Below are 25,598 nucleotides of genomic sequence, written 5' to 3'. Positions count from 1 at the left end.
ACAAGGCAGGCCTCAAGCAGCAGGGCCGTCCTGTGAAGAACAAGGCAGGCCTCATGCAGCAGGGCAGTCCTTTGAAGAACAAGGCAGGCCTCAAGCTCAGGGCAGTCCTCAGAAGAACAAGGCAGGCCTCAAGCAGAAGGGCAGTCCTTTGAAGAACAAGGAAGCGTCAAGCAGCAGGGCAGTCCTGTGAAGAACAAGGCAGGCCTCAAGCAGCAGGGCCGTCCTCTGAAGAACAAGGCAGGCCTCGTGCAGCAGGGCAGTCCTCTGAAGAACAAGGCAGGCCTCAAGCAGCAGGGCCGTCCTCTGAAGAACAAGGCAGGCCTCAAGCAGCAAGGCCGTCCTCCGAAGAACAAAGCAGGCCTCAAGCAGCAGGGCAGTCCTCTGAAGAACAAGACATGCCTCAAGCAGAAGGGCAGTCCTTTGAAGAACAAGGAAGCGTCAAGCAGCAGGGCAGTCCTGTGAAGAACAAGGCAGGCCTCAAGCAGCAGGGCCGTCCTCTGAAAAACAAGGCAGGCCTCAAGCAGCAGGGCCGTCCTGTGAAGAACAAGGCAGCCTCAAGCAGCAGGGCAGTCCTCAGAAGAACAAGACATGCCTCAAGCAGCAGGGCAGTCCTTTGAAGAACAAGGCAGGCCTCAAGCAGCAGGGCAGTCCCCTGAAGAACAAGGCAGGCCTCAAGCAGCAGGGCATCCCTCGGAAGAACAAGGCAGGCCTCAAGCTGCAGGGCATCCCTCGGAAGAACAAGGCAGGCCTCAAGCTGCAGGGCATCCCTCAGAAGAACAAGGCAGGCCTCAAGCTGCAGGGCATCCCTCGGAAGAACAAGGCAGGCCTCAAGCTGCAGGGCATCCCTCGGAAGAACAAGGCAGGCCTCAAGCTGCAGGGCATCCCTCGGAAGAACAAGGCAGGCCTCGTGCAGCAGGGCAGTCCCCTGAAGAACAAGACATGCCTCAAGCAGCAGGGCAGTCCTCTGAAGAACAAGGCAGGCCTCAAGCAGCAGGGCATCCCTCGGAAGAACAAGGCAGGCCTCAAGCAGCAGGGCCTCCCTCGGAAGAACAAGGCAGGCCTCAAGCTGCAGGGCCGCCCTCTGAAGAACAAGGCAGGCCTCATGCAGCAGGGCCGTCCTGTGAAGAACAAGGCAGGCCTCGTGCAGCAGGGCAGTCCTTTGAAGAACAAGGCAGGCTTCAAGCACCAGGGCAGTCCTTTGAAGAACAAGGCAGGCCTCAAGCTCAGGGCAGTCCTCAGAAGAACAAGGCAGGCCTAAAGCTGCAGGGCAGTCCTCTAGGGTACAAGGCAGGCCTAAAGCAGCAGGGCAGTCCTCAGAAGAACAAGGCAGGCCTCAAGCAGCAGGGCAGTCCTCAGAAGAACAAGGCAGCCTCACACAGCAGGGCAGTACTCTGAAGAACAAGGCAGGCCTAAAGCTGCAGGGCAGTCCTCTAGGGTACAAGGCAGGCCTAAAGCAGCAGGGCAGTCATCTGAAGAACAAGGCAGGCCTCAAGCAGCAGGGCAGTCCTCTGAAGAACAAGGCAAGCCTCAAGCAGCAGGGCAGTCCTTTGAGGAACAAGGCAGGCCTCAAGCTCAGGGCAGTACTCTGAAGAACAAGGCAGGCCTCAAGCTGCAGGGCAGTCCTTTGAAGAACAAGGCAGCCTCAAGCAGAAGGGCAGTCCTTTGAAGAACAAGGCAGGCCTCAAGCAGCAGGGCAGTCCTCTGAAGAACAAGGCAGGCCTCAAGCAGCAGGGCCGTCCTCTGAAGAACAAGGCAGGCCTCAAGCAGCAGGGCAGTCCTTTGAAGAACAAGGCAGCCCCAAGCTGCAGGGCAGTCCTCTGAAGAACAAGGCAGCCTCAAGCAGCAGGGCCGTCCTCTGAAGAACAAGGCAGGCCTCAAGCAGCAGGGCCGTCCTCTGAAGAACAAGGCAGCCTCAAGCAGCAGGGCAGTCCTATGAAGAACAAGGCAGGCCTCATGCAGCAGGGCAGTCCTCTGAAGAACAAGGCAGGCCTCAAGCAGCAGGGCCGTCCTCTGAAGAACAAGGCAGCCTCAAGCAGCGGGGCAGTCCTTTGAAGAACAAGGCAGGCCTCAAGCAGCAGGGCCGTCCTCTGAAGAACAAGGCACCCTCAAGCAGCAGGGCAGTCCTTTGAAAAACAAAGCAGGCCTCGAGCAGCAGGGCAGTCCTTTGAAGAACAAGGCAGGCCTCAAGCTCAGGGCAGTCCTCAGAAGAACAAGGCAGGCCTCAAACAGCAGGGCAGTACTCTGAAGAACAAGGCAGGCCTCAAGCTGCAGGGCAGTCCTTTGAAGAACAAGGCAGCCTCAAGCAGCAGGGCAGTCCTCTGAAGAACAAGGCAGGCCTCAAGCAGCAGGGCAGCCCTCTGAAAAACAAGGCAGGCCTCAAGCAGCAGGGCCGTCCTTTGAAGAACAAGGCCGCCCCAAGCTGCAGGGCAGTCCTCTGAAGAACAAGGCAGCCTCAAGCAGCAGGGCCGTCCTGTGAAGAACAAGGCAGGCCTCAAGCAGCAGGGCCGTCCTTTGAAGAACAAGGCCGCCCCAAGCTGCAGGGCAGTCCTCTGAAGAACAAGGCAGCCTCAAGCAGCAGGGCCGTCCTGTGAAGAACAAGGCATGCCTCAAGCTGCAGGGCCGTCCTCTGAAGAACAAGGCAGGCCTCAAGCTGCAGGGCCGTCCTGTGAAGAACAAGGCAGGCCTCAAGCAGCAGGGCAGTCCTTTGAAGAACAAGGCAGCCTCAAGCAGAAGGGCAGTCCTTTGAAGAACAAGGAAGCGTCAAGCAGCAGGGCATCCCTCGGAAGAACAAGGCAGGCCTCAAGCAGCAGGGCCGTCCTCTGAAGAACAAGGCAGGCCTCAAGCAGCGGGGCAGTCCTCTGAAGAACAAGGCAGGCCTCAAGCAGCAGGGCCGTCCTCTGAAGAACAAGGCAGGCCTCAAGCAGCAGGGCAGTCCTTTGAAGAACAAGGCAGCCCCAAGCTGCAGGGCCGTCCTCTGAAGAACAAGGCAGGCCTCAAGCAGCAGGGCCGTCCTCTGAAGAACAAGGCAGGCCTCAAGCAGCAGGGCCGTCCTCTGAAGAACAAGGCAGGCCTCAAGCAGCAGGGCCGTCCTCTGAAGAACAAGGCAGGCCTCAAGCAGCAGGGCAGTCCTGTGAAGAACAAGGCAGGCCTCAAGCAGCAGGGCAGTCCTTTGAAGAACAAGGCAGCCTCAAGCAGAAGGGCAGTCCTTTGAAGAACAAGGCAGGCGTCAAGCAGCAGGGCATCCCTCGGAAGAACAAGGCAGCCCCAAGCTGCAGGGCAGTCCTCTGAAGAACAAGGCAGGCCTCATGCAGCAGGGCCGTCCTGTGAAGAACAAGGGAGGCCTCAAGCAGCAGGGCCGTCCTGTGAAGAACAAGGCAGCCTCAAGCAGCAGGGCCGTCCTGTGAAGAACAAGGCAGGCCTCAACAGCAGGGCTGTCCTGTGAAGAACAAGGCAGGCCTCAAGCAGCAGGGCAGTCCTGTGAAGAACAAGGCAGGCCTCAAGCAGCAGGGCAGTCCTTTGAAGAACAAGGCAGCCTCAAGCAGAAGGGCAGTCCTTTGAAGAACAAGGCAGGCCTCAAGCAGCAGGGCAGTCCTTTGAAGAACAAGGCAGCCCCAAGCTGCAGGGCAGTCCTCTGAAGAACAAGGCAGGCCTCAAGCAGCAGGGCAGTCCTTTGAAGAACAAGGCAGCCTCAAGCAGCAGGGCCGTCCTCTGAAGAACAAGGCAGCCTCAAGCAGCAGGGCCGTCCTGTGAAGAACAAGGGAGGCCTCAAGCAGCAGGGCCGTCTGTGAAGAACAAGGGAGGCCTCAAGTAGCAGGGCAGTCCTCTGAAGAACAAGGCAGGCCTCATGCAGCAGGGCAGTCCTCTGAAGAACAAGGCAGGCCTCAAGCAGCAGGGCCGTCCTCTGAAGAACAAGGAAGCGTCAAGCAGCAGGGCATCCCTCGGAAGAACAAGGCAGGCCTCAAGCAGCAGGGCCGTCCTCTGAAGAACAAGGCAGGCCTCAAGCAGCGGGGCAGTCCTCTGAAGAACAAGGCAGGCCTCAAGCAGCAGGGCAGTCCTGTGAAGAACAAGGCAGGCCTCAAGCAGCAGGGCAGTCCTTTGAAGAACAAGGCAGCCTCAAGCAGAAGGGCAGTCCTTTGAAGAACAAGGAAGCGTCAAGCAGCAGGGCATCCCTCGGAAGAACAAGGCAGGCCTCAAGCAGCAGGGCCGTCCTCTGAAGAACAAGGCAGGCCTCAAGCAGCGGGGCAGTCCTCTGAAGAACAAGGCAGGCCTCAAGCAGCAGGGCCGTCCTCTGAAGAACAAGGCAGGCCTCAAGCAGCAGGGCAGTCCTTTGAAGAACAAGGCAGCCCCAAGCTGCAGGGCAGTCCTCAGAAGAACAAGGCAGGCCTCAAGCAGCAGGGCCGTCCTCTGAAGAACAAGGCAGGCCTCAAGCAGCAGGGCAGTCCTCTGAAGAACAAGGCAGGCCCCAAGCAGCAGGGCCGTCCTCTGAAGAACAAGGCAGGCCTCAAGCAGCAGGGCCGTCCTCTGAAGAACAAGGCAGGCCTCAAGCAGCAGGGCCGTCCTCTGAAGAACAAGGCAGGCCTCAAGCAGCAGGGCAGTCCTGTGAAGAACAAGGCAGGCCTCAAGCAGCAGGGCAGTCCTTTGAAGAACAAGGCAGCCTCAAGCAGAAGGGCAGTCCTTTGAAGAACAAGGCAGGCGTCAAGCAGCAGGGCATCCCTCGGAAGAACAAGGCAGCCCCAAGCTGCAGGGCAGTCCTCTGAAGAACAAGGCAGGCCTCATGCAGCAGGGCCGTCCTGTGAAGAACAAGGGAGGCCTCAAGCAGCAGGGCCGTCCTGTGAAGAACAAGGCAGCCTCAAGCAGCAGGGCCGTCCTGTGAAGAACAAGGCAGGCCTCAACAGCAGGGCTGTCCTGTGAAGAACAAGGCAGGCCTCAAGCAGCAGGGCAGTCCTGTGAAGAACAAGGCAGGCCTCAAGCAGCAGGGCAGTCCTTTGAAGAACAAGGCAGCCTCAAGCAGAAGGGCAGTCCTTTGAAGAACAAGGCAGGCCTCAAGCAGCAGGGCAGTCCTTTGAAGAACAAGGCAGCCCCAAGCTGCAGGGCAGTCCTCTGAAGAACAAGGCAGGCCTCAAGCAGCAGGGCAGTCCTTTGAAGAACAAGGCAGCCTCAAGCAGCAGGGCCGTCCTCTGAAGAACAAGGCAGCCTCAAGCAGCAGGGCCATCCTGTGAAGAACAAGGGAGGCCTCAAGCAGCAGGGCCGTCTGTGAAGAACAAGGGAGGCCTCAAGTAGCAGGGCCGTCCTGTGAAGAACAAGGCAGGCCTCATGCAGCAGGGCAGCCCTCTGAAGAACAAGGCAGGCCTCATGCTGCAGGCCCGTCCTCTGAAGAACAAGGCAGGCCTCAAGCAGCGGGGCCGTCCTCTGAAGAACAAGGCAGGCCTCATGCAGCAGGGCAGTCCTCTGAAGAACAAGGCAGGCCTCAAGCAGCAGGGCCGTCCTCTGAAGAACAAGACATGCCTCAAGCAGAAGGGCTGTCCTTTGAAGAACAAGGCCGCCCCAAGCTGCAGGGCAGTCCTTTGAAGAACAAGGCAGGCCTCAAGCTGCAGGGCCGTCCTCTGAAGAACAAGGCAGGCCTCACGCAGCAGGGCCGTCCTCTGAAGAACAAGGCAGGCCTCATGCAGCAGGGCCGTCCTCTGAAGAACAAGGCAGCCTCAAGCAGCAGGGCAGTCCTTTGAAGAACAAGACATGCCTCAAGCAGCAGGGCAGTCCTTTGAAGAACAAGGAAGCGTCAAGCAGCAGGGCAGTCCTCAGAAGAACAAGGCAGGCCTCATGCAGCAGGGCCGTCCTCTGAAGAACAAGGCAGGCCTCAAGCAGCAGAGCAGTCCTCTGAGAAACAAGGCAGGCCTCAGGCACCAGGGCAGTCCTCTGAAGAACAAGGCAGCCTCAAGCAGCAGGGCAGTCCTTTGAAGAACAAGACATGCCTCAAGCAGCAGGGCAGTCCTCTGAAGAACAAGGCAGGCCTCATGCTGCAGGCCCGTCCTCTGAAGAACAAGGCAGGCCTCAAGCAGCAGGGCAGTCCTCTGAAGAACAAGGCAGGCCTCAAGCAGCAGGGCCGTCCTGTGAAGAACAAGGCAGGCCTCATGCTGCAGGCCCGTCCTCTGAAGAACAAGGCAGGCCTCAAGCAGCAGGGCAGTCCTCTGAAGAACAAGGCAGGCCTCAAGCAGCAGGGCAGTCCTCTGAAGAACAAGGCAGGCCTCAAGCAGCAGGGCAGACCTCGGAAGAACAAGGCAGGTCTCAAGCAGCAGGGCAGTCCTCTAGGGTACAAGGCAGGCCTAAAGCAGCAGGGCAGTCATCTGAAGAACAAGGCAGGCCTCAAGCTGCAGGGCAGTCCTCTGAAGAACAAGGCAGGCCTCAAGCAGCAGGGCAGTCCTCTAGAGTACAAGGCAGACCTCAAGCAGCAGGGCCGTCCTCTGAAGAACAAGGCAGGTCTCAAGCAGCAGGGCAGTCCTCTGAAGAACAAGGCAGGCCTCAAGCAGCAGGGCAGTCCTGTGAAGAACAAGGCAGGCCTCAAGCAGCAGGGCAGTCCTGTGAAGAACAAGGCAGGCCTCAAGCAGCAGGGCAGTCCTGTGAAGAACAAGGCAGGCCTCAAGCAGCAGGGCAGTCCTGTGAAGAACAAGGCAGGCCTCAAGCAGCAGGGCAGTCCTCTGAAGAACAAGGCAGGCCTCAAGCTCAGGGCAGTCCTCAGAAGAACAAGGCAGCCTCAAGCAGCAGGGCCGTCCTCTGAAGAACAAGGCAGGCCTCAAACAGCAGGGCAGTCCTTTGAAGAACAAGGCAGGCCTCAAGCTCAGGGCAGTCCTCAGAAGAACAAGGCAGGCCTCAAGCAGCAGGGCAGTACTCTGAAGAACAAGGCAGGCCTCAAGCAGCAGGGCAGTCCTCTGAAGAACAGGGCAGGCCTCAAGCAGCAGGGCAGCCCTCTGAAGAACAATGCAGGCCTCAAGCAGCAGGGCAGTCCTCTGAAGAACAATGCAGGCCTCAAGCAGCAGGGCAGCCCTCTGAAGAACAAGGCAGGCCTCAAGCAGCAGGGCAGCCCTCTGAAGAACAGGGCAGGCCTCAAGCAGCAGGGCAGCCCTCTGAAGAACAATGCAGGCCTCAAGCAGCAGGGCAGTCCTCTGAAGAACAATGCAGGCCTCAAGCAGCAGGGCAGCCCTCTGAAGAACAAGGCAGGCCTCAAGCAGCAGGGCCGTCCTCTGAAGAACAATGCAGGCCTCAAGCAGCAGGGCAGTCCTCTGAAGAACAATGCAGGCCTCAAACAGCAGGGCAGTCCTCTGAAGAACAAGGCAGGCCTCAAGCAGCAGGGCCGTCCTCTGAAGAACAAGACATGCCTCAAGCAGAAGGGCTGTCCTTTGAAGAACAAGGCCGCCCCAAGCTGCAGGGCAGTCCTTTGAAGAACAAGGCAGGCCTCAAGCTGCAGGGCCGTCCTCTGAAGAACAAGGCAGGCCTCACGCAGCAGGGCCGTCCTCTGAAGAACAAGGCAGGCCTCACGCAGCAGGGCCGTCCTCTGAAGAACAAGGCAGGCCTCATGCAGCAGGGCAGTCCTTTGAAGAACAAGGCAGGCCTCAAGCTGCAGGGCCGTCCTATGAAGAACAAGGCAGCCTCAAGCAGCAGGGCAGTCCTTTGAAGAACAAGGCAGGCCTCACGCAGCAGGGCAGTCCTTTGAAGAACAAGGCAGCCCCAAGCTGCAGGGCCGTCCTCTGAAGAACAAGGCAGGCCTCACGCAGCAGGGCAGTCCTTTGAAGAACAAGGCAGCCCCAAGCTGCAGGGCAGTCCTTTGAAGAACAAGGCAGGCCTCACGCAGCAGGGCCGTCCTCTGAAGAACAAGGCAGGCCTCACGCAGCAGGGCCGTCCTCTGAAGAACAAGGCAGGCCTCATGCAGCAGGGCAGTCCTTTGAAGAACAAGGCAGCCCCAAGCTGCAGGGCAGTCCTTTGAAGAACAAGGCAGGCCTCACGCAGCAGGGCCGTCCTCTGAAGAACAAGGCAGGCCTCACGCAGCAGGGCCGTCCTTTGAAGAACAAGGCAGGCCTCACGCAGCAGGGCCGTCCTTTGAAGAACAAGGCAGGCCTCACGCAGCAGGGCCGTCCTGTGAAGAACAAGGCAGCCTCAAGCAGCAGGGCCGTCCTGTGAAGAACAAGGCAGCCTCATGCAGCAGGGCAGTCCTTTGAAGAACAAGGAAGCGTCAAGCAGCAGGGCAGTCCTCAGAAGAACAAGGCAGCCCCAAGCTGCAGGGCCATCCTCTGAAGAACAAGGCAGGCCTCAAGCAGCAGGGCCGTCCTCTGAAGAACAAGGCAGGCCTCAAGCAGCAGAGCAGTCCTCTGAGAAACAAGGCAGGCCTCAGGCACCAGGGCAGTCCTCTGAAGAACAAGGCAGCCTCAAGCAGCAGGGCAGTCCTTTGAAGAACAAGACATGCCTCAAGCAGCAGGGCAGTCCTCTGAAGAACAAGGCAGGCCTCATGCAGCAGGGCCGTCCTCTGAAGAACAAGGCAGGCCTCAAGCAGCAGAGCAGTCCTCTGAGAAACAAGGCAGGCCTCAGGCACCAGGGCAGTCCTCTGAAGAACAAGGCAGCCTCAAGCAGCAGGGCAGTCCTTTGAAGAACAAGACATGCCTCAAGCAGCAGGGCAGTCCTCTGAAGAACAAGGCAGGCCTCATGCTGCAGGGCAGTCCTTTGAAGAACAAGGCAGGCCTCAAGCAGCAGGGCCGTCCTCTGAAGAACAAGGCAGGCCTCAAGCAGCAGGGCAGTCCTCTGAAGAACAGGGCAGGCCTCAAGCAGCGGGGCCGTCCTCTGAAGAACAAGGCAGGCCTCATGCTGCAGGCCCGTCCTCTGAAGAACAAGGCAGGCCTCAAGCAGCAGGGCAGTCCTCTGAAGAACAAGGCAGGCCTCAAGCAGCAGGGCAGACCTCGGAAGAACAAGGCAGGTCTCAAGCAGCAGGGCAGACCTCGGAAGAACAAGGCAGGTCTCAAGCAGCAGGGCAGACCTCTGAAGAACAAGGCAGGCCTCAAGCAGCAGGGCAGTCCTTTGAAGAACAAGGCAGGCCTCAAGCAGCAGGGCCGTCCTGTGAAAAACAAGGCAGGTCTCAAGCAGCAGGGCAGACCTCTGAAGAACAAGGCAGCCTCAAGCAGCAGGGCCGTCCTCTGAAGAACAAGGCAGGCCTCAAGCAGCAGGGCAGTCCTCTAGAGTACAAGGCAGACCTCAAGCAGCAGGGCCGTCCTCTGAAGAACAAGGCAGGCCTCAAGCAGCAGGGCAGTCCTGTGAAGAACAAGGCAGGCCTCAAGCAGCAGGGCAGTCCTGTGAAGAACAAGGCAGGCCTCAAGCAGCAGGGCAGTCCTGTGAAGAACAAGGCAGGCCTCAAGCAGCAGGGCAGTCCTCTGAAGAACAAGGCAGGCCTCAAGCTCAGGGCAGTCCTCAGAAGAACAAGGCAGCCTCAAGCAGCAGGGCCGTCCTCTGAAGAACAAGGCAGGCCTCAAACAGCAGGGCAGTCCTTTGAAGAACAAGGCAGGCCTCAAGCAGCAGTGCAGTCATCTGAAGAACAAGGCAGGCCTCATGCTGCAGGGCAGTCCTTTGAAGAACAAGGCAGGCCTCAAGCAGCAGGGCAGTCATCTGAAGAACAAGGCAGGCCTCAAGCAGCAGGGCAGTCATCTGAAGAACAAGGCAGGCCTCATGCTGCAGGGCAGTCCTTTGAAGAACAAGGCAGGCCTCAAGCAGCAGGGCCGTCCTCTGAAGAACAAGGCAGGCCTCAAGCAGCAGGGCAGTCCTCTGAAGAACAGGGCAGGCCTCAAGCAGCGGGGCCGTCCTCTGAAGAACAAGGCAGGCCTCATGCTGCAGGCCCGTCCTCTGAAGAACAAGGCAGGCCTCAAGCAGCAGGGCAGTCCTCTGAAGAACAAGGCAGGCCTCAAGCAGCAGGGCAGACCTCGGAAGAACAAGGCAGGTCTCAAGCAGCAGGGCAGACCTCTGAAGAACAAGGCAGGCCTCAAGCTGCAGGGCAGTCCTCTGAAGAACAAGGCAGGCCTCAAGCAGCAGGGCAGTCCTCTAGAGTACAAGGCAGGCCTCAAGCAGCAGGGCAGTCCTGTGAAGAACAAGGCAGGCCTCAAGCAGCAGGGCCGTCCTGTGAAGAACAAGGCAGGCCTCAAGCAGCAGGGCAGTCCTCTGAAGAACAAGGCAGGCCTCAAGCTCAGGGCAGTCCTCAGAAGAACAAGGCAGCCTCAAGCAGCAGGGCCGTCCTCTGAAGAACAAGGCAGGCCTCAAACAGCAGGGCAGTCCTTTGAAGAACAAGGCAGGCCTCAAGCTCAGGGCAGTCCTCAGAAGAACAAGGCAGGCCTCAAGCAGCAGGGCAGTCATCTGAAGAACAAGGCAGGCCTCAAGCAGCAGGGCAGTCCTCTGAAGAACAGGGCAGGCCTCAAGCAGCAGGGCAGTCCTCTGTGAAACAAGGCAGTCTTTCTGCAGTCTTCCACAGGTCCAGCAGTGAACTGAATAGTTGGTCTGAGGGGCCACTATTTATATCTGATGCCAGCTTTGAAGTGTAAGAAACTTTGTCCCCCACAGATGGTTTTAGAATTTCCTTCCTCCCTGCCCTGGTCTCAGGATGTCGGGGAGACAAAAGGCTGGTGTGAGGGCCTTTGTGAATGTGCTGAGGCAGCTCCTTTGAAATGTAAATGGAGCTGTGCACAGCTCGGCCTCTCCCATCCAGGCAGGATGGCCCATCCTGCCCACACCCAGTCCACCTTTGTGCCACTGTCTGGTAGGAGTACATAAAGACTAGCTATACATAGTCATGTGACACAGGATACTGGCTGCACGCACCAATTGCTTAGGGGTCAGAAAAAGGCCAACTTTCTAAAAGTGACATTTTCAGAATTAAAAACGTAAAACCCGAATACTTGAAGTTATGTAAACAGAAGTGTGGGCAATACAGGCTGCACCAGTGAATTTAATTCTCATATATGTATCGTAGAGATGCTCAACTTCCCGTGACTCCACAGCTAAGCAGTCACAAATATAAGAGAAAAGACTTTCTCTCAAAGTTATTAGGTTCTGAAAAGGAGCATACAATTGAACGTAATACCTTTATTAATTATACACAAGCATGTAATTAAACATCTTTTTGTCCCAAATTATAAAAATGTTTATGGGATCCACAAAATACATGCATCCGGATAGACAGACGGCTTCACATACCCGAGCGGATAACATGCTAGCAATGATCTAAGGCAATTATCCTTTTAAGATTTTGTTGAACAGATGCAACGGTGATCACCAGCGCATTGAGTCTACATCTGGCAATAAATGAAGGCTCTGGGTGATCATCAATACGATAATCTCAATATGAATCGAAGGCATTAATTCCTTCAAAGTCTTTATCTAACAGACGCTACGGTGGTTATAATAAAGAAACATCTTGGTGATCTTCAAAAGACAATTCCAACCCTGATGAAGTCTATGTTGGACGAAACGCTATGGCTAGGCTGATGCATTCGACTACAAATGATGAATAATTGATAATAAGAAATCTCAAGACTCCTTGCACTACATTTTTGCATGTATGTTGTGAATCCCATAACATTTTGTATAATTTGGGAAAAAAATATGTTTAATTACATGCTTGTGCATAATTAATGAAGGTATTATGTTCAATTGTATGCTCCTTTTCAGAACCGAATGACTTAAAACCTGACTTTACCATTAAAGAGGATTTCAAATTAATTACAATTCTTTCTAAACCAAACATGGCTTTCTAACTGTTCCCAATCAAAGGCCAGCACTTATTGAGTGTAATAAGGTAACCCAAACTCATCCAAAGGGAAAGATAGGTCTTATAGTAGAGTAAAACTAATGTAGGAGTTTCTCACTACTAGGATATGTAAGACTTGAAAAATAAATCATCTGCATTTTCAATACAATGCACCCTGCCCTCTGGACTGTTTAGGGCCTACCCTAGGATTGAATTATATATATTAAAAAGAAAGGTTGAGGCATGTCAGGCAAAAATGACAGTTTAAAACTGCGCACACAGGCTGCAATGGCAGTCCTGAGACTTGATTTAAGCGGCTACCTAACGTGGGTGGCACAATCAAGGCTGCAGGCCCATTAGTAGCATTTAATTTAGAGGCCCTGGGTTTTGTAGTACCAATTTTCCATGGATTGATATGTAAATTAAATGTGACAGTTGGGTGTTAGACAATTCTACTACATTTACCGAAGAGGGTGCAAGCAATGGTAAAGTGAAGAGAGTTCTAAAAGCCAACAAAAATGGGTTCAGAAAACTGTAGGGGTAAAGGCAAAAAGTTTGGGGTGACCCTGTAGAAAGGGTCAAGTTCTACAGGGATGATGAGTTATTTGGTTTTCAATGACAAATTTGCACTTTGGAGTTTGTTTTTGAAAAATAATAAAAATGGTTAAAGGGATTGTCCAACAAACGTTTTGTATCTGGAGATTCATGGGACCCACCATGATGGTGGTTCTTCCCTAGGTACAGAGATCACTGCAGGGCCTCTGGTCATCTCTAAATTTGAGGGATGGTTGTCCATCAACATGGTGGACATATTGTCCTCCACCAACATGAAGGACTCTACTCCATCCGCCAATCTCTAGGTCAGAAACAAAATATTTGCATAAATAACTTGCAAGGGTTTTGGTGGAAGGTTAGCTTCTCATTTTTTTACTTAAAAAGTTATTTGAATGATTTTTTTACTTTTAATTTCTCAAAATATTTTAACGTAATGCATACTTTCCCTTTGAGTCATTGTTCCCTAATTAAATATTTATATTCTTTTAAATTCATCATTGGGTAAGATTAGAATTAGATTAACTCTCCCCCACCCCTGTGATGGATACGTTTGTTCAACCTCTTCCACACCCTCTGATGGTTTGTTTATTTAACCCCTCTGGTCCCTATAAGGGGTAAGTTTGGTCAACCTCTATCATCCACAGTGATGGAGCAGGGTGTCCCTTGCTGTTGGCACCCTGTGATATAAAGCAAGCAGTCAGTCGCTCCTACCCACTGTGGGGGTGCAAGTCTCTAACTCAAGTTGCCTTTCTCTTTCCTCAGCCTGCACGAGTACAAGGACACGCCCATGGACATCAGCCAAGTCCCTCACCTCCCAGAGAAGACCTCAGAGTCCTCAGAGACGTCTGACTCTGAATCCGACTCCAAGGACAACTCGGGTAAGTCGGATCTACAGGCCCTAGAACACGCCTATGAATACCATGAGAACTATGATAATCCCAGCTGTGCAGACCTCAGCGCATGCCCGTACTCCAAGGTTAACAAAGGCAAGCCCTGCTGGGCAGACCCCAGAGCATGCCCTTACTCCAAGTTTAACAAAGGCAAGCCCTGCTGTGCAGACCTCAGAACATGCCATTACTCCAAGGTTAACAAAGGTAAGCCCTGCTCTGCAGACCTCAGAACAAGTCCATATTGCTTAGGTAACAATCGCAAGCCCTGCTCTGCAGACCCCTGATGATGCCCTCACTCCAAGGGTACAAATAGTAAGCCCTGCTCTGCAGACCTTAGAACATGCCCCTTACTCCAAGGGTAACAAAGGTTAGCCCTGCTGTGCAGACCCCAGCCAGAACATGTCCTTACTCCATGGTTAACAACTGTAAGCCCTGCGTTGCAGGCCCCAGGACATGCCCATCACTCGAAGGGTAACAATGGTAAGTCCTGCTGTGCAGACCCCTGAACATACCCCTCACTGGAAGGATAGACATGTTAAACTCTCATCTGCAGACATCAAGGACACACCCCTTCCGCCAAAAACAACCCCATTAAGTGCTCTTTTGCAGCCCTCAGACCAGACCCCTAACTCCAAGGACGACCATGGTAAGCAATTTTCTGCAGACTTCAGAACATACCCTACACTCCAGTGAAAACTAGGCCTGGGCTGTGAACTTCGCTCCATTTGCGGCGTTTGCAGAGTTTTCTGTACTCCACACTCCGTGGAGCTCGCAGAGTGCAGAAAACTCTGCTTTGCGATATGCAGCGGAGTTTTTTCCCCACTTGCGATTTACTATTCGCGATCGCGAACGGTAAATTCAGGAGCGCAGGCTGCCGCTCGGGTAGAATTTCTACACGAACGGCAGGAATACCAGAACAAACTGCAGTTCACACTGCACTCCACCACTCGCAGAACTACGCCCAGGCCTGGTGAAAACCATGGTAAGTACTGTTCCACAGACCTCAGAAGATTGCTCCTTCTTAAAAGATAAGCCTAGTAGGCCCTACTCTGCAGATCACAGAATATTCTTACACTGAAGTAAGCTGCATTTTTAGGGCTCGCCTGCTGATGCGCTTCAGCGCATAGCTGGCGAAGCTCTATAGGGGCTTATCCAGTGTTTATCCACCACTGGCGATTCCACTGGCGATTCCTTCAAGTGCATGTGCTTTTTAGGTCATTGCGCTTGCGCAAGCCCTAAAAAGCGCGTGCACAATGCCACCAGCCGCCTGCCTGCCTGCCTCGCATTACCACATCAAAGGCAGCCCTCCGAGCGCATTTCTCACCCCCTAATTATTCACGGCCGGCCGGCAGGCACATCAAAGGCTGCTGCTGCCGTGACTCGCATTTCTCCTCCCTCCTCCCCTATCACTGCCCAGGCCGGCCGTACTTTCTCTTTACAAGGGCGCCCATTCCTGAATCACTTGAAATCTCTCCACATTATTTGCATTTTGTTAATTAAAAAAATTAACTACAACACAGCGTTGCACATTTTTCTCGACTTCGGAAGGATGAGTCCCAATCTCATTTGTACAAAGTGCTGTAATGGGATTATTGGAGAGTTAGAGAAACGTGCTCACAAGTTACATTTTTATGCAAATCATCTGAGTAAATAAACAATAGCATGGTGCCGTTTGCGTCCTTGACTTGATCTGGTTTTTATTTTTATTTTGCTATTATTCTCACAAAGGCTAAGAAGGTCTGCCTACTTTAGTATTAAGTGCTATACGTCGCATAAGCAACAGCTAACCATTCACTCACCCACGCAACGCCACTCACCCACGCAACGCCACTCACCCACGCAACGCCACTCACCCACGCAACGCCACTCACCCACGCAACGCCACTCACACACGCAACGCCACTCACACACGCAACGCCACTCACACACGCAACGCCACACACACACGCAACGCCACACACACACGCAACGCCACACACACACGCAACGCCACACACACACGCAACGCCACACACACATGCAACGCCACACACACATGCAACGCCACTCACACATGCAACGCCACTCACACATGCAACGCCACTCACACATGCAACGCCACTCAACCACGCAACGCCACTCACACACGCAACGCCACTCAACCACGCAACGCCACTCACCCACGCAACGCCACTCACCCACGCAACGCCACTCAGCCACGCAACGCCACTCAGCCACGCAACGCCACTCACACACGCAACGCCACTCACACACGCAACGCCACTCACACACGCAACGCCACTCACACACGCAACGCCACTCACACACGCAACGCCACACACACACGCAACGCCACACACACACGCAACGCCACACACGCAACGCCACACACACACGCAACGCCACACACGCAACGCCACACACACGCAACGCCACACACACATGCAACGCCACTCACACATGCAACGCCACTCACACACGCAACGCCACTCACACACGCAACGCCACTCACACATGCAACGCCACTCACACACGCAACGCCACTCAACCACGCAACGCCACTCACCCACGCAACGCCACTCACCCACGCAACGCCACTCACCCACGCAACGCCACTCACCCACGCAACGCCACTCACCCACGCAACGCCACTCACCCACGCAACGCCACTCAGCCACGCAACGCCACTCAGCCACGCAACGCCACTCAGCCACGCAACGCCACTCACACACGCAACGCCACTCACACACGCAACGCCACTCACACACGCAACGCCACTCACACACGCAACGCCACACACACACGCAACGCCACACACACACGCAACGCCACACACACACGCAACGCCACACACACACGCAACGCCACACACACACGCAACGCCACACACACACGCAACGCCACTCACACATGCAACGCCACTCACACACGCAACGCCACTCACACATGCAACGCCACTCACACATGCAACGCCACTCAACCACGCAACGCCACTCAACCACGCAACGCCACTCACCCACGCAACGCCACTCACCCACGCAACGCCACTCAGCCACGCAACGCCACTCACCCACGCAACGCCACTCACCCACGCAACGCCACTCACCCACGCAACGCCACTCACCCACGCAACGCCACTCACCCACGCAACGCCACTCACACACGCAACGCCACACACACACGCAACGCCACTCACACACGCAACGCCACTCACACACGCAACGCCACACACACACGCAACGCCACACACGCAACGCCACACACACGCAACGCCACACACACATGCAACGCCACTCACACATGCAACGCCACTCACACACGCAACGCCACTCACACATGCAACGCCACTCACACATGCAACGCCACTCACACACGCAACGCCACTCAACCACGCAACGCCACTCACCCACGCAACGCCACTCACCCACGCAACGCCACTCACCCACGCAACGCCACTCACCCACGCAACGCCACTCACCCACGCAACGCCACTCACCCACGCAACGCCACTCACCCACGCAACGCCACTCAGCCACGCAACGCCACTCAGCCACGCAACGCCACTCAGCCACGCAACGCCACTCACACACGCAACGCCACTCACACACGCAACGCCACTCACACACGCAACGCCACTCACACACGCAACGCCACTCACACACGCAACGCCACTCACACACGCAACGCCACACACACACGCAACGCCACACACACATGCAACGCCACACACACGCAACGCCACACACACACGCAACGCCACACACACACGCAACGCCACACACACACGCAACGCCACACACACACGCAACGCCACTCACACACGCAACGCCACTCACACACGCAACGCCACTCACACACGCAACGCCACTCACACATGCAACGCCACTCACACACGCAACGCCACTCACACACGCAACGCCACTCACACACGCAACGCCACTCACCCACGCAACGCCACTCACCCACGCAACGCCACTCACCCACGCAACGCCACTCACCCACGCAACGCCACTCACCCACGCAACGCCACTCACCCACGCAACGCCACTCACCCACGCAACGCCACTCACCCACGCAACGCCACTCACCCACGCAACGCCACACACACATGCAACGCCACTCACACATGCAACGCCACTCACACATGCAACGCCACTCACCCACGCAACGCCACACACACACGCAACGCCACACACACACGCAACGCCACTCACACATGCAACGCCACTCACACATGCAACGCCACACACGCAACGCCACTCACCCACGCAACGCCACTCACCCACGCAACACCACTCACCCACGCAACGCCACTCACCCACGCAACGCCACTCATCCACGCAACGCCACTCATCCACGCAACGCCACTCATCCATTTGCAAAACGAAAAATGTGAAACTCTTCTATTGCGAGACCTATTGCATTTTCAATGCTTGTTAAACCTGGGAACATTCTCCTCCTCCATCCTAATCTCAGAATATCTCTTAGGTCCCCTTTATATGATGGAATTTTCTTCTGTGGCGCTCAATTAGTTCTTGACACCTCACCTGCTATGTATAATCATAACCTTTCATCTGCAAAGCAAATTGTTCCTCCCACCACCTAATTTTCAGATTAGCCACCAACGAAGTTAATTTATAGCCCATCGCAGTTCTCCAAATCCATCTGAAACATAGACCATCGAAGACAACGTTGGTGTGCATGAGCACAAACTTTATAATCTGCAGGAGAATTCAGAGTGTTCTATAAAGATTACTGATCTTTCTTAGTAAGAAAATATTCCACTGCCTTTAGACTTCAAGGTGTTCCAAGTAAATATGAAGAAACACCCATTCACTGCGAAAATTGATCTAATATTGTTTCTTCTACAGATCTGATATATCTTTAAGATGGGAGAAAAGATTTATTATGCATGTAGGTAGAAATGTGTCTACATAAGACTAGACTCACTCCGTAAGGCTTCCGGTTCCTAACACGATTAGTCAGTCTGTAGGTGAAACCCCTTGGATTTGATATAGATAGATACCTTATATGTTCTATCCTCAGAAGACATTGTATTTTTTCAAAAGAAGAACATCCTACACTTCTGGTATTTTATCTAATACAGAAAATCCATAAAGATGCCTTAAAGCAGCCAGTGCTACCCATCATCGCAGCGGAAAATAGCTTGTTGTAAAAGGTATCCAAATTCATAGATTACTTTTTAAATCCTATAGTAGCCACGTTACCATCATATATTTGTGATACTACTGACTTTTTGTTCAGAATGTTTGATGTAAAATGGGAGAATTACGTGCTCCTTATGACTTTGGATGTATCCACACTATATGGAAGTATTAATCACCGAGATGGACTGAGGGTATTATTTGAGAATTAAACCTATAAAGTACACACAATATAATATGATGCTGTTGTAGATGATGGATTGGTGCTTAAATAATAACATTTTGGTTTTGATAAGGAGTTATTTCAACAGTTAAGAGGGACAGCCATGGGCACCTGCTTCGCCCCCAGCTATACGAACTTGCATATGGGCTGGTGGGCGGAGGCAACATGATTGAGTTTTGGACAGAACACATAGCATTATGGTTGAGATATATTGATGACCTCTTTGTGCTTTGGGGAGGGACACAAGAGGAGGCCAACCAGTTCCTTAATGACATAAATGACAATCAACTCAATGTGAAGTTTACAGGCAAAACCAGTAATAGCGCCATTGAATTTGTGGAGGTATTGGTGCGAGTAGGGAATGAAAAACTGGAAACTACCTTATATCGTAAGCCCACAGCAGGCAATACTATGTTGCTTATCAAAAGCTCCCACCCCACTAATCAAAATGATCCCCTTTGTGGAATTTTACAGATCTAGAAGGGTCTGCAGTACAGACATAGACTATGACATGATTGAAAAACAGATGGTGAGCCGCTTTAAGCAGGGAGGATATTCAGACGAGGTTCTAAAAGTAGCCTCCATTAGAGCTAGAGCCCAAACAAGAGAAACAGCCCTCTTTAACCCAACCCGCACCAAGCATAAAAGATTTAAACATTTATATAATTCAGGACAACAACCACATAGGTTTATCACTACCTACAATACGGAACATACAAAAGTGCAAAAAGAACTCTACAAAATCTTTGGCATTTGATAAAGAATGATCTCACCATTAGATCTATTGTAACACGTAGACCAGAGATGACCTTTTGGAAATCAAAGTCCATAATAGACCATCTAGTAAATAGTGATTTTGTGACAGAACAGCCATTCCAACATGGCTAGCTCATAAAGAAAGCTTCTTAAAATGCATCAAATGCAAAGCATGTAAATATTGGAAAAGTAGAAGGAAAATTATGACACATTAAAAAAAACATTCAAGTCAAGGGCCATCTAACATGCAAAAACAGCTTTACGGTGTATGTACTTGAGTGCATATGTGCAAACCAGTATGTGGGAACCACTACGTTTCCAGTGCACAAGCGCATATTACAGCATTTAAGAGCCATGACAAATAACGATCATAGCTATCCAGTTGCACGCCACTTTGAAAAAATCCATCAAAGTGACCCCATTGATCTGACATATAGCTCTTTGGCGCATGTTACCAGGAGAAAAAGAGGGGGCAATAGAGAAAAAAGAAAATTACGTAGACTGGAAACCTACTATATACTAGAATTAGACAGTATTGAACCTTGAGGGTTCAATATGGATGAGGAAATGTACACCTATCTAGATTAGCTCACCTTCTCCCCGCATTTGCTAAGAGTGTCTTTACTTTTTATTTTAGTACTATTGAAGTTCAGCTTAGTCATTGATATACATGCACTGACATTTTTTTTATTTAGGTGTTATATATAAGCATATATGAATGACATATTTTTTTTTAATTTTCTGTGGGAATCAAATCCTTTTGCTTTGTACTTGGAAGGGGCTGTAGGAGTCAGACTTCAGGGTCTTGTCTCAATGTGCTCCAGAATTCAGTGGTGGCAGCAAAGAATGTCCTACTTGTTTCCTACAATGTGACAGTGTTGATATAGACATGTGAAGACAGAGTTTAGGGAATATTTATAGTAAAGCTGTTAGACTGAAAAATCGTTGACTTTGTGATAGAAAGCTGAAAGTTGGTACACACTTGTCCATTGTATGAAATTAAGAGTGCTCAACAATTTATGTTTGCAAGTGGCAACATAACTATTGACAACATCAAAGACACTCTTCTTCAACATTTTAAATCTGCGTACCAGGGTGCCATGTTTGGGGTCAGACTTTAGTGCCCATGTGAGAATTGCCAAATTTAAATGATGGGGTTGAAAGCAAATTGATGGAGTAATGGTACCGCATTTGACAACCATTTTGGAGGCATCTAATGTTTGCAAAGAACTTATTTATTGTGGGAGCAAAAGGTCATGCCAAAATCAATTGAATTGCTGAAAGGCGAGCCTCCCGTGAACCAACCTTTGCTTTTGCAGTGGAAACTGCTATCAAATTAAGACTGTATACAAACTCGAATCTTTGCTGTTTCATTTTATAGAAGTGTTATCAGGTCTTAATATAGTCATATATTGTTTAAATACAATGCAAACGTTATCCACACGTGCATAGTATGTGTTGTAAGGATACAAATGATGCAAATGTTAAGTTTACTTTCTCTATAGTGTGTGATCCTTATTCCTGGCATCCTTATTGGCAGCCATTTTGGTTTTATATTTATGATGTCACAGTCTAGATCCACTGTGAGCGTGCACATGACATGCAGTGACATGTGCACATGAACGTTTGGGCCAAATATGACACAAATCAGAAGATTTTAAATGATTTTTTGATATTTGTTGGCCATCTTGGATTTTGATTAGACTATATGAAGTCATAGGCAAGATCCACTTGCGGTCTTGCTCTTAACGATTACTATTACAAAGACGAATGTCTGTACCAACTTTCAGCTTTCTATCACAAGGTGAACGATTCTCGTTAGAGAACAGGCTTAACAGCTGTTCTATGAACGATTAGACAATATAAGTTACCCAAGTCATTTCTTCTCTCTTTTTTTTTTCTCTCTCCATTTCTCTTTTTCTTTCCTTCTGTTTTGTAAACCGCTTTACATCTCCAGTTTATGAAATTCTCTCACGATGTTTTGGCTAGCTGTGTCCCCTTGAAAAGACTTACACACAGACATTCTAGAAAGAACCTGTGGGCATTTGGAAAGGAAGTAGGCTGCATGGGGGATCTGATATTGTTTTTTAAAATATTTTTCATCCTACTAAAATGTATATATTTGTTTTCTTTTGACATACAGAGGACAACGAGAACGGCAAGTCAGACGGCAAGGGCCACGTGTCGGAGAACAGCGAGGAGCCCGACCCAGACCGCAAGAAGTCCGGGAGCCAGTCTGACAACGAGATGAACTGCAACGAGGACGGGAACAGCTCGAGCAACCCCGAGAGCCAGGACAGCGAGGAAAGCGAGGACAGCTCGGACCTGGAGGCTGGCCGGGCCGAGGTGGGGGGCGCCATGCGCATCAAGGTGGAGCGCTACGCCGAGAGTGAGACGGAGCTGCGGCTGCCCCACTGCCAGGCCCCCAGTTCGGACAGTGCGAAAGACTCGGACAGTGCTGGGGAGGTGAGCATGCAGGCTGCCGGCAAGCACCAGCGCAGGAAGCGCCGGCGGAAAAAGCAGAAAGGGGGTGGCCGTGCCACCCGCCGGAGGCTGTCCAGTGCCTCCAGCCCCAGTGGACTGGAAGGGGCCATGGCAGAGCCACCGCGGCTGCTCCCATCACCAAACAGTGCCTCAGTGCTCAAGATCAAAACGGAGATCTCAGAGCCCGTCAACTTTGACAACAACAGTAGTATTTGGAACTACCCCCCGAATCGGGAAATCTCACGGAACGAGTCCCCCTACAGTATGACCAGGCCCCCTAGCTCCGAGCACTTCCCCTCCCCGCAGGCCAGCGGCACTTTACATGTTTCCATTCCAGAATCCGTGCTCACGCCGCCTGGCACGGAGAGTTCAGCAGCCCGCAAAACTCAGTTCAGCACTTCCTCCGGCACGGCCCTGGCCTCAGTGTCCTCGGACCCACTGTCACCCCCACTTTCCACCTCACCCAGGGACAAGCAGACGAGCGCCCCCAGCACTTCCAACTCACTGCTCTACGCCGGGGACCTGGAGGCCTTGCAACGGCTGCAGGCAGGCAATGTGATGCTTCCGCTGGTCCACCGCGTGGCGGGCACCCTGGCCGCCACCAGCAGTGCAGCTCAGAGGGTCTACACCACTGGAACTATCCGATATGCCCCCGCTGAGGTCACGCTGGCCATGCAGGGCAACCTCCTCCCAAACGCCCATGCTGTGAACTTTGTTGACGTCAATGGCCCTACTTTTGGCCTGGACCCCAAGACCCCCATGGAGATGCTCTACCACCACGTGCACCGACTGAACATGTCCGGCCCCTTCGGCAGTGCGGTGAGTGCTGCTGGCCTCAGCCAAATGCCTGCAGGGAATGTGTTTACCACCGCCGAGGGGCTGTTCTCCGGCCTCCCGTTCCCAGTCTACAGCAACGGCGTCCACCCCCCTCAGACTCTGGAGCGCAAGGAGGACTAGGAGTGACCGTACCACTGTGCCAGGGCTCGGCCCTGGGGGCAATCGCTGTATAATCATTGGGCTGGTGGGTGGAGGGGGACACCTACCCGTGCACCAGCCCAGCTTTTGGTGGGAGGGCGTGTGAACAATATGTAGGATGGGGTACCACGAAGGCTACTCTAAAGACGGGGGAGGGGGCTGACCACAATCCCCCCGAGACGGAGCACCTCAGGCGCTTAGCCCATGGTTTTGGGGGGGGTTTGCTTAACTCTCTCCGAAGGGGGTCAGACCTCACCTCGGAGCTGTGTGGACAATGGACATTTGGGCATTTGTTGGAGCGCGGACACATCAAGTCTCTTAACTTATTCTGAATTCCCATTGAGGGATGGGAACATATGAATACAGAGGAGGCCCCAAAATAGTCCCCCTCCCCCCAGATGAACTGCCCCAGAATTACTGTATGCCCCAGTGGAGGCAATGCCCTAGAAGCTGGCCTGCTGAGTAGTTGATAGGTTCCTATGCTCACTTACACTGCCATCTGTCTTCCTGGAGGGGGTGCTGGCTGATGAATTAGTTGTGTCAACTGAGCAGGGCCCCCACCACCCAGGTGCAGAATACCAGGAAACTACAAACTGCTGTGTAAAAGCAGCAAAAAGACTACTCTGCCGGGGGACATACACATTTTGGAAAAAAAGGAGTTTGTTAGGACAGCTACACTGTGCCAGTGGCCACTACTCTTAGTCGCCTCCTCCCCACCCCTTGCAATCCTGTCTTGGATGTGGCCATTGCAATGATCTGCTGATGCCATTGTCAGTGGCCAGAAGGGGTTTCTGTTGGTGGCCCTGCCCCCCCCTCTTCTTAAGATTAGACATCCATTGGACCCAAGAAGTGGGACCACTGTCCACTTCTTCAGAGGGTCCCTGGGTGCTCCCATGTTTCTGGTCTGTCCTCCTCCACCAGCTCAACACTTTTCTTTCCAGGGTCTTGGTTGGATCTGCCCTTGCGGTACTTGGCCTTCAGAAAAGGGGAGTACCACTGGTCTGCCACGTTGCCATGGTTTCCTCTCTCATCCATTGCATCCTCATCCTCACCCTCAGGCCCTGCCAGGCTGTGGACACTTGCACCTTCACTTTTAAAGGGGCAGTACCAGCATTTCACAGCCAGGCTCTTGTACTGAAATTGGACAACAGTTGCTCTCCCTTCCTAGGAACTCAAGAGATATACCTGCCCTTCTCAGCAGGATGAGGCACTCAGAGGCATATCTGCACTTTGTAGCATAGTGTAGGTCCTCACTGGGCCCTTTATGTCTTAGTAGGCACTCTTAAGATGTAGCTGCATTTCCTAGGTTGATGCAGAACTTCTCAACTACAGATGCACTTCTCACCAGAATGCCAGCACTCTTGAATATGGCTGCACTCCTCAGGCGTGCACGCACTTTGAGTTGCACTTGTACTTCTCGAGAGGGTTCGGACACTCTGGGATATCACTGCACTCCTCCGCGGGGTGCAGGCGATCTGAGATACTCAATGCCTGCACTTTTCAGGGTGAAGACATTCTGAGATATTCAATGCCTGCACTTTTCAGGGTGTAGACATTCTAAGATATTCGATGCCTGCACTTTTCAGGGTGAAGACATTCTGAGATATTCAATGCCTGCACTTTTCAGGGTGGAGACATTCTGAGATGCCAAACCCCTGCCCAACTGGAGCCCCACCTGCCTATCTCTCTCTCTCTCTACCAGGGCCCTCCACTGTGTGGGCAGGCATACAGGGTGACACACGTAGAGCAGGCAGTAGGCACCAAAAGTAGCAGGTATTCCCCTTTGAGCATCACAGTGGGGGGGGGGGTCTTTCCCATCTGCACTCCATTGGTCCCCTCTGGGGGTCCAATGCCACAGCTCTCTGTCCCCTTTCTTCACACTCCTTTAAGGAATTTTCTGAGTTGCACATGCATCACTTGGGGTCAGAAAGTAACTTAGTGGGAAGTAGCAGCGACACTGGGCCCCCGGGGTGGGGGGGTCCGTACTGAAATGTCCTCTCGATGGCAATCACCGCAGTGCTATGATTTATCCGTCTACACTATCCAGTGTCATTGCCATATCATGGGTAAGGGCAGCAAGGGTCTCTACCGTACCATGTCCTGTCATGCCATGCCGTGGGCTACTCTACGCGATGAGTTCACGTGGTTTACCTGGTGCCTAATCAGGCTCTACCATGAGACACCAACACAGTGGGCTCATTCCATTTACCAGCTACCATCATCCCCACTATGGGCACCAACGCTTTGCCAGGTATGTCTCATGCCCTATCGGGCCATACTGTGTGTCACGAGAAAACATGGCCCATACGGCTTACGATGTGCCCTATGCCGACCACTGTTGCTCCCCGAAGCGCACACCTTGTCAGCTAACGTTTATGCCATATTGTGGTCCCAAAGGAGCATTAGAACGACATGCATTTCCAGGTACCCTCACATGCCCTACAATGAATATTGAAAGAACATGAGCCCACACTCTTCTGCAGGTACCTTACCAAGCCATGCTGTGGAACGCAATAGCCAGAGACGTATCGCGCTCTACCGGGTCACCCCAACTTGCCATATCCTGGGCCCTCCCTCACGCTTTGTCAGGTAGCCTGTGCTGTCACTGTGTGGATCACAAGAGAACAAGGACTCATGCTCTGCCACACACCCAATCATACATCCTTCCATGGGCTTTGAGAAAGCATTGGCCCAGACGCGTTACCAGGCGCCCTATCGCGTCACACCATGGAACACGGAGGTCCTACATGCTATATCGTGTTGTACTATTGGCCACAGCTGCATGTTGGATCTAACTGCCATTT

At 52.8% G+C, this 25,598-nt stretch overlaps 1 protein-coding gene across 1 annotated transcript in view; it reads left to right on the top strand.

Moving 5' to 3' along the window:
* Positions 1 to 23,183, top strand: part of NPAS3 (neuronal PAS domain protein 3) — a 1,515,755-nt gene extending 1,492,572 nt beyond the window's left edge. The window contains exons 14-15 of the mRNA XM_078659389.1: positions 13,085 to 13,200; positions 21,479 to 23,183. Of these exons, the coding sequence (XP_078515515.1) occupies positions 13,085 to 13,200; positions 21,479 to 22,776 (1,414 nt within the window). The 3' untranslated portion in view covers positions 22,777 to 23,183. The remainder of the gene's footprint in view (positions 1 to 13,084; positions 13,201 to 21,478) is intronic.
* Positions 23,184 to 25,598: the final 2,415 nt, after the last annotated feature.

Source organism: Lissotriton helveticus, chromosome 9, assembly GCF_964261635.1.
Source record: "Lissotriton helveticus chromosome 9, aLisHel1.1, whole genome shotgun sequence".
NCBI lineage: Eukaryota > Metazoa > Chordata > Amphibia > Caudata > Salamandridae > Lissotriton > Lissotriton helveticus.
This window is presented reverse-complemented; position numbering and strand designations above follow the sequence as displayed.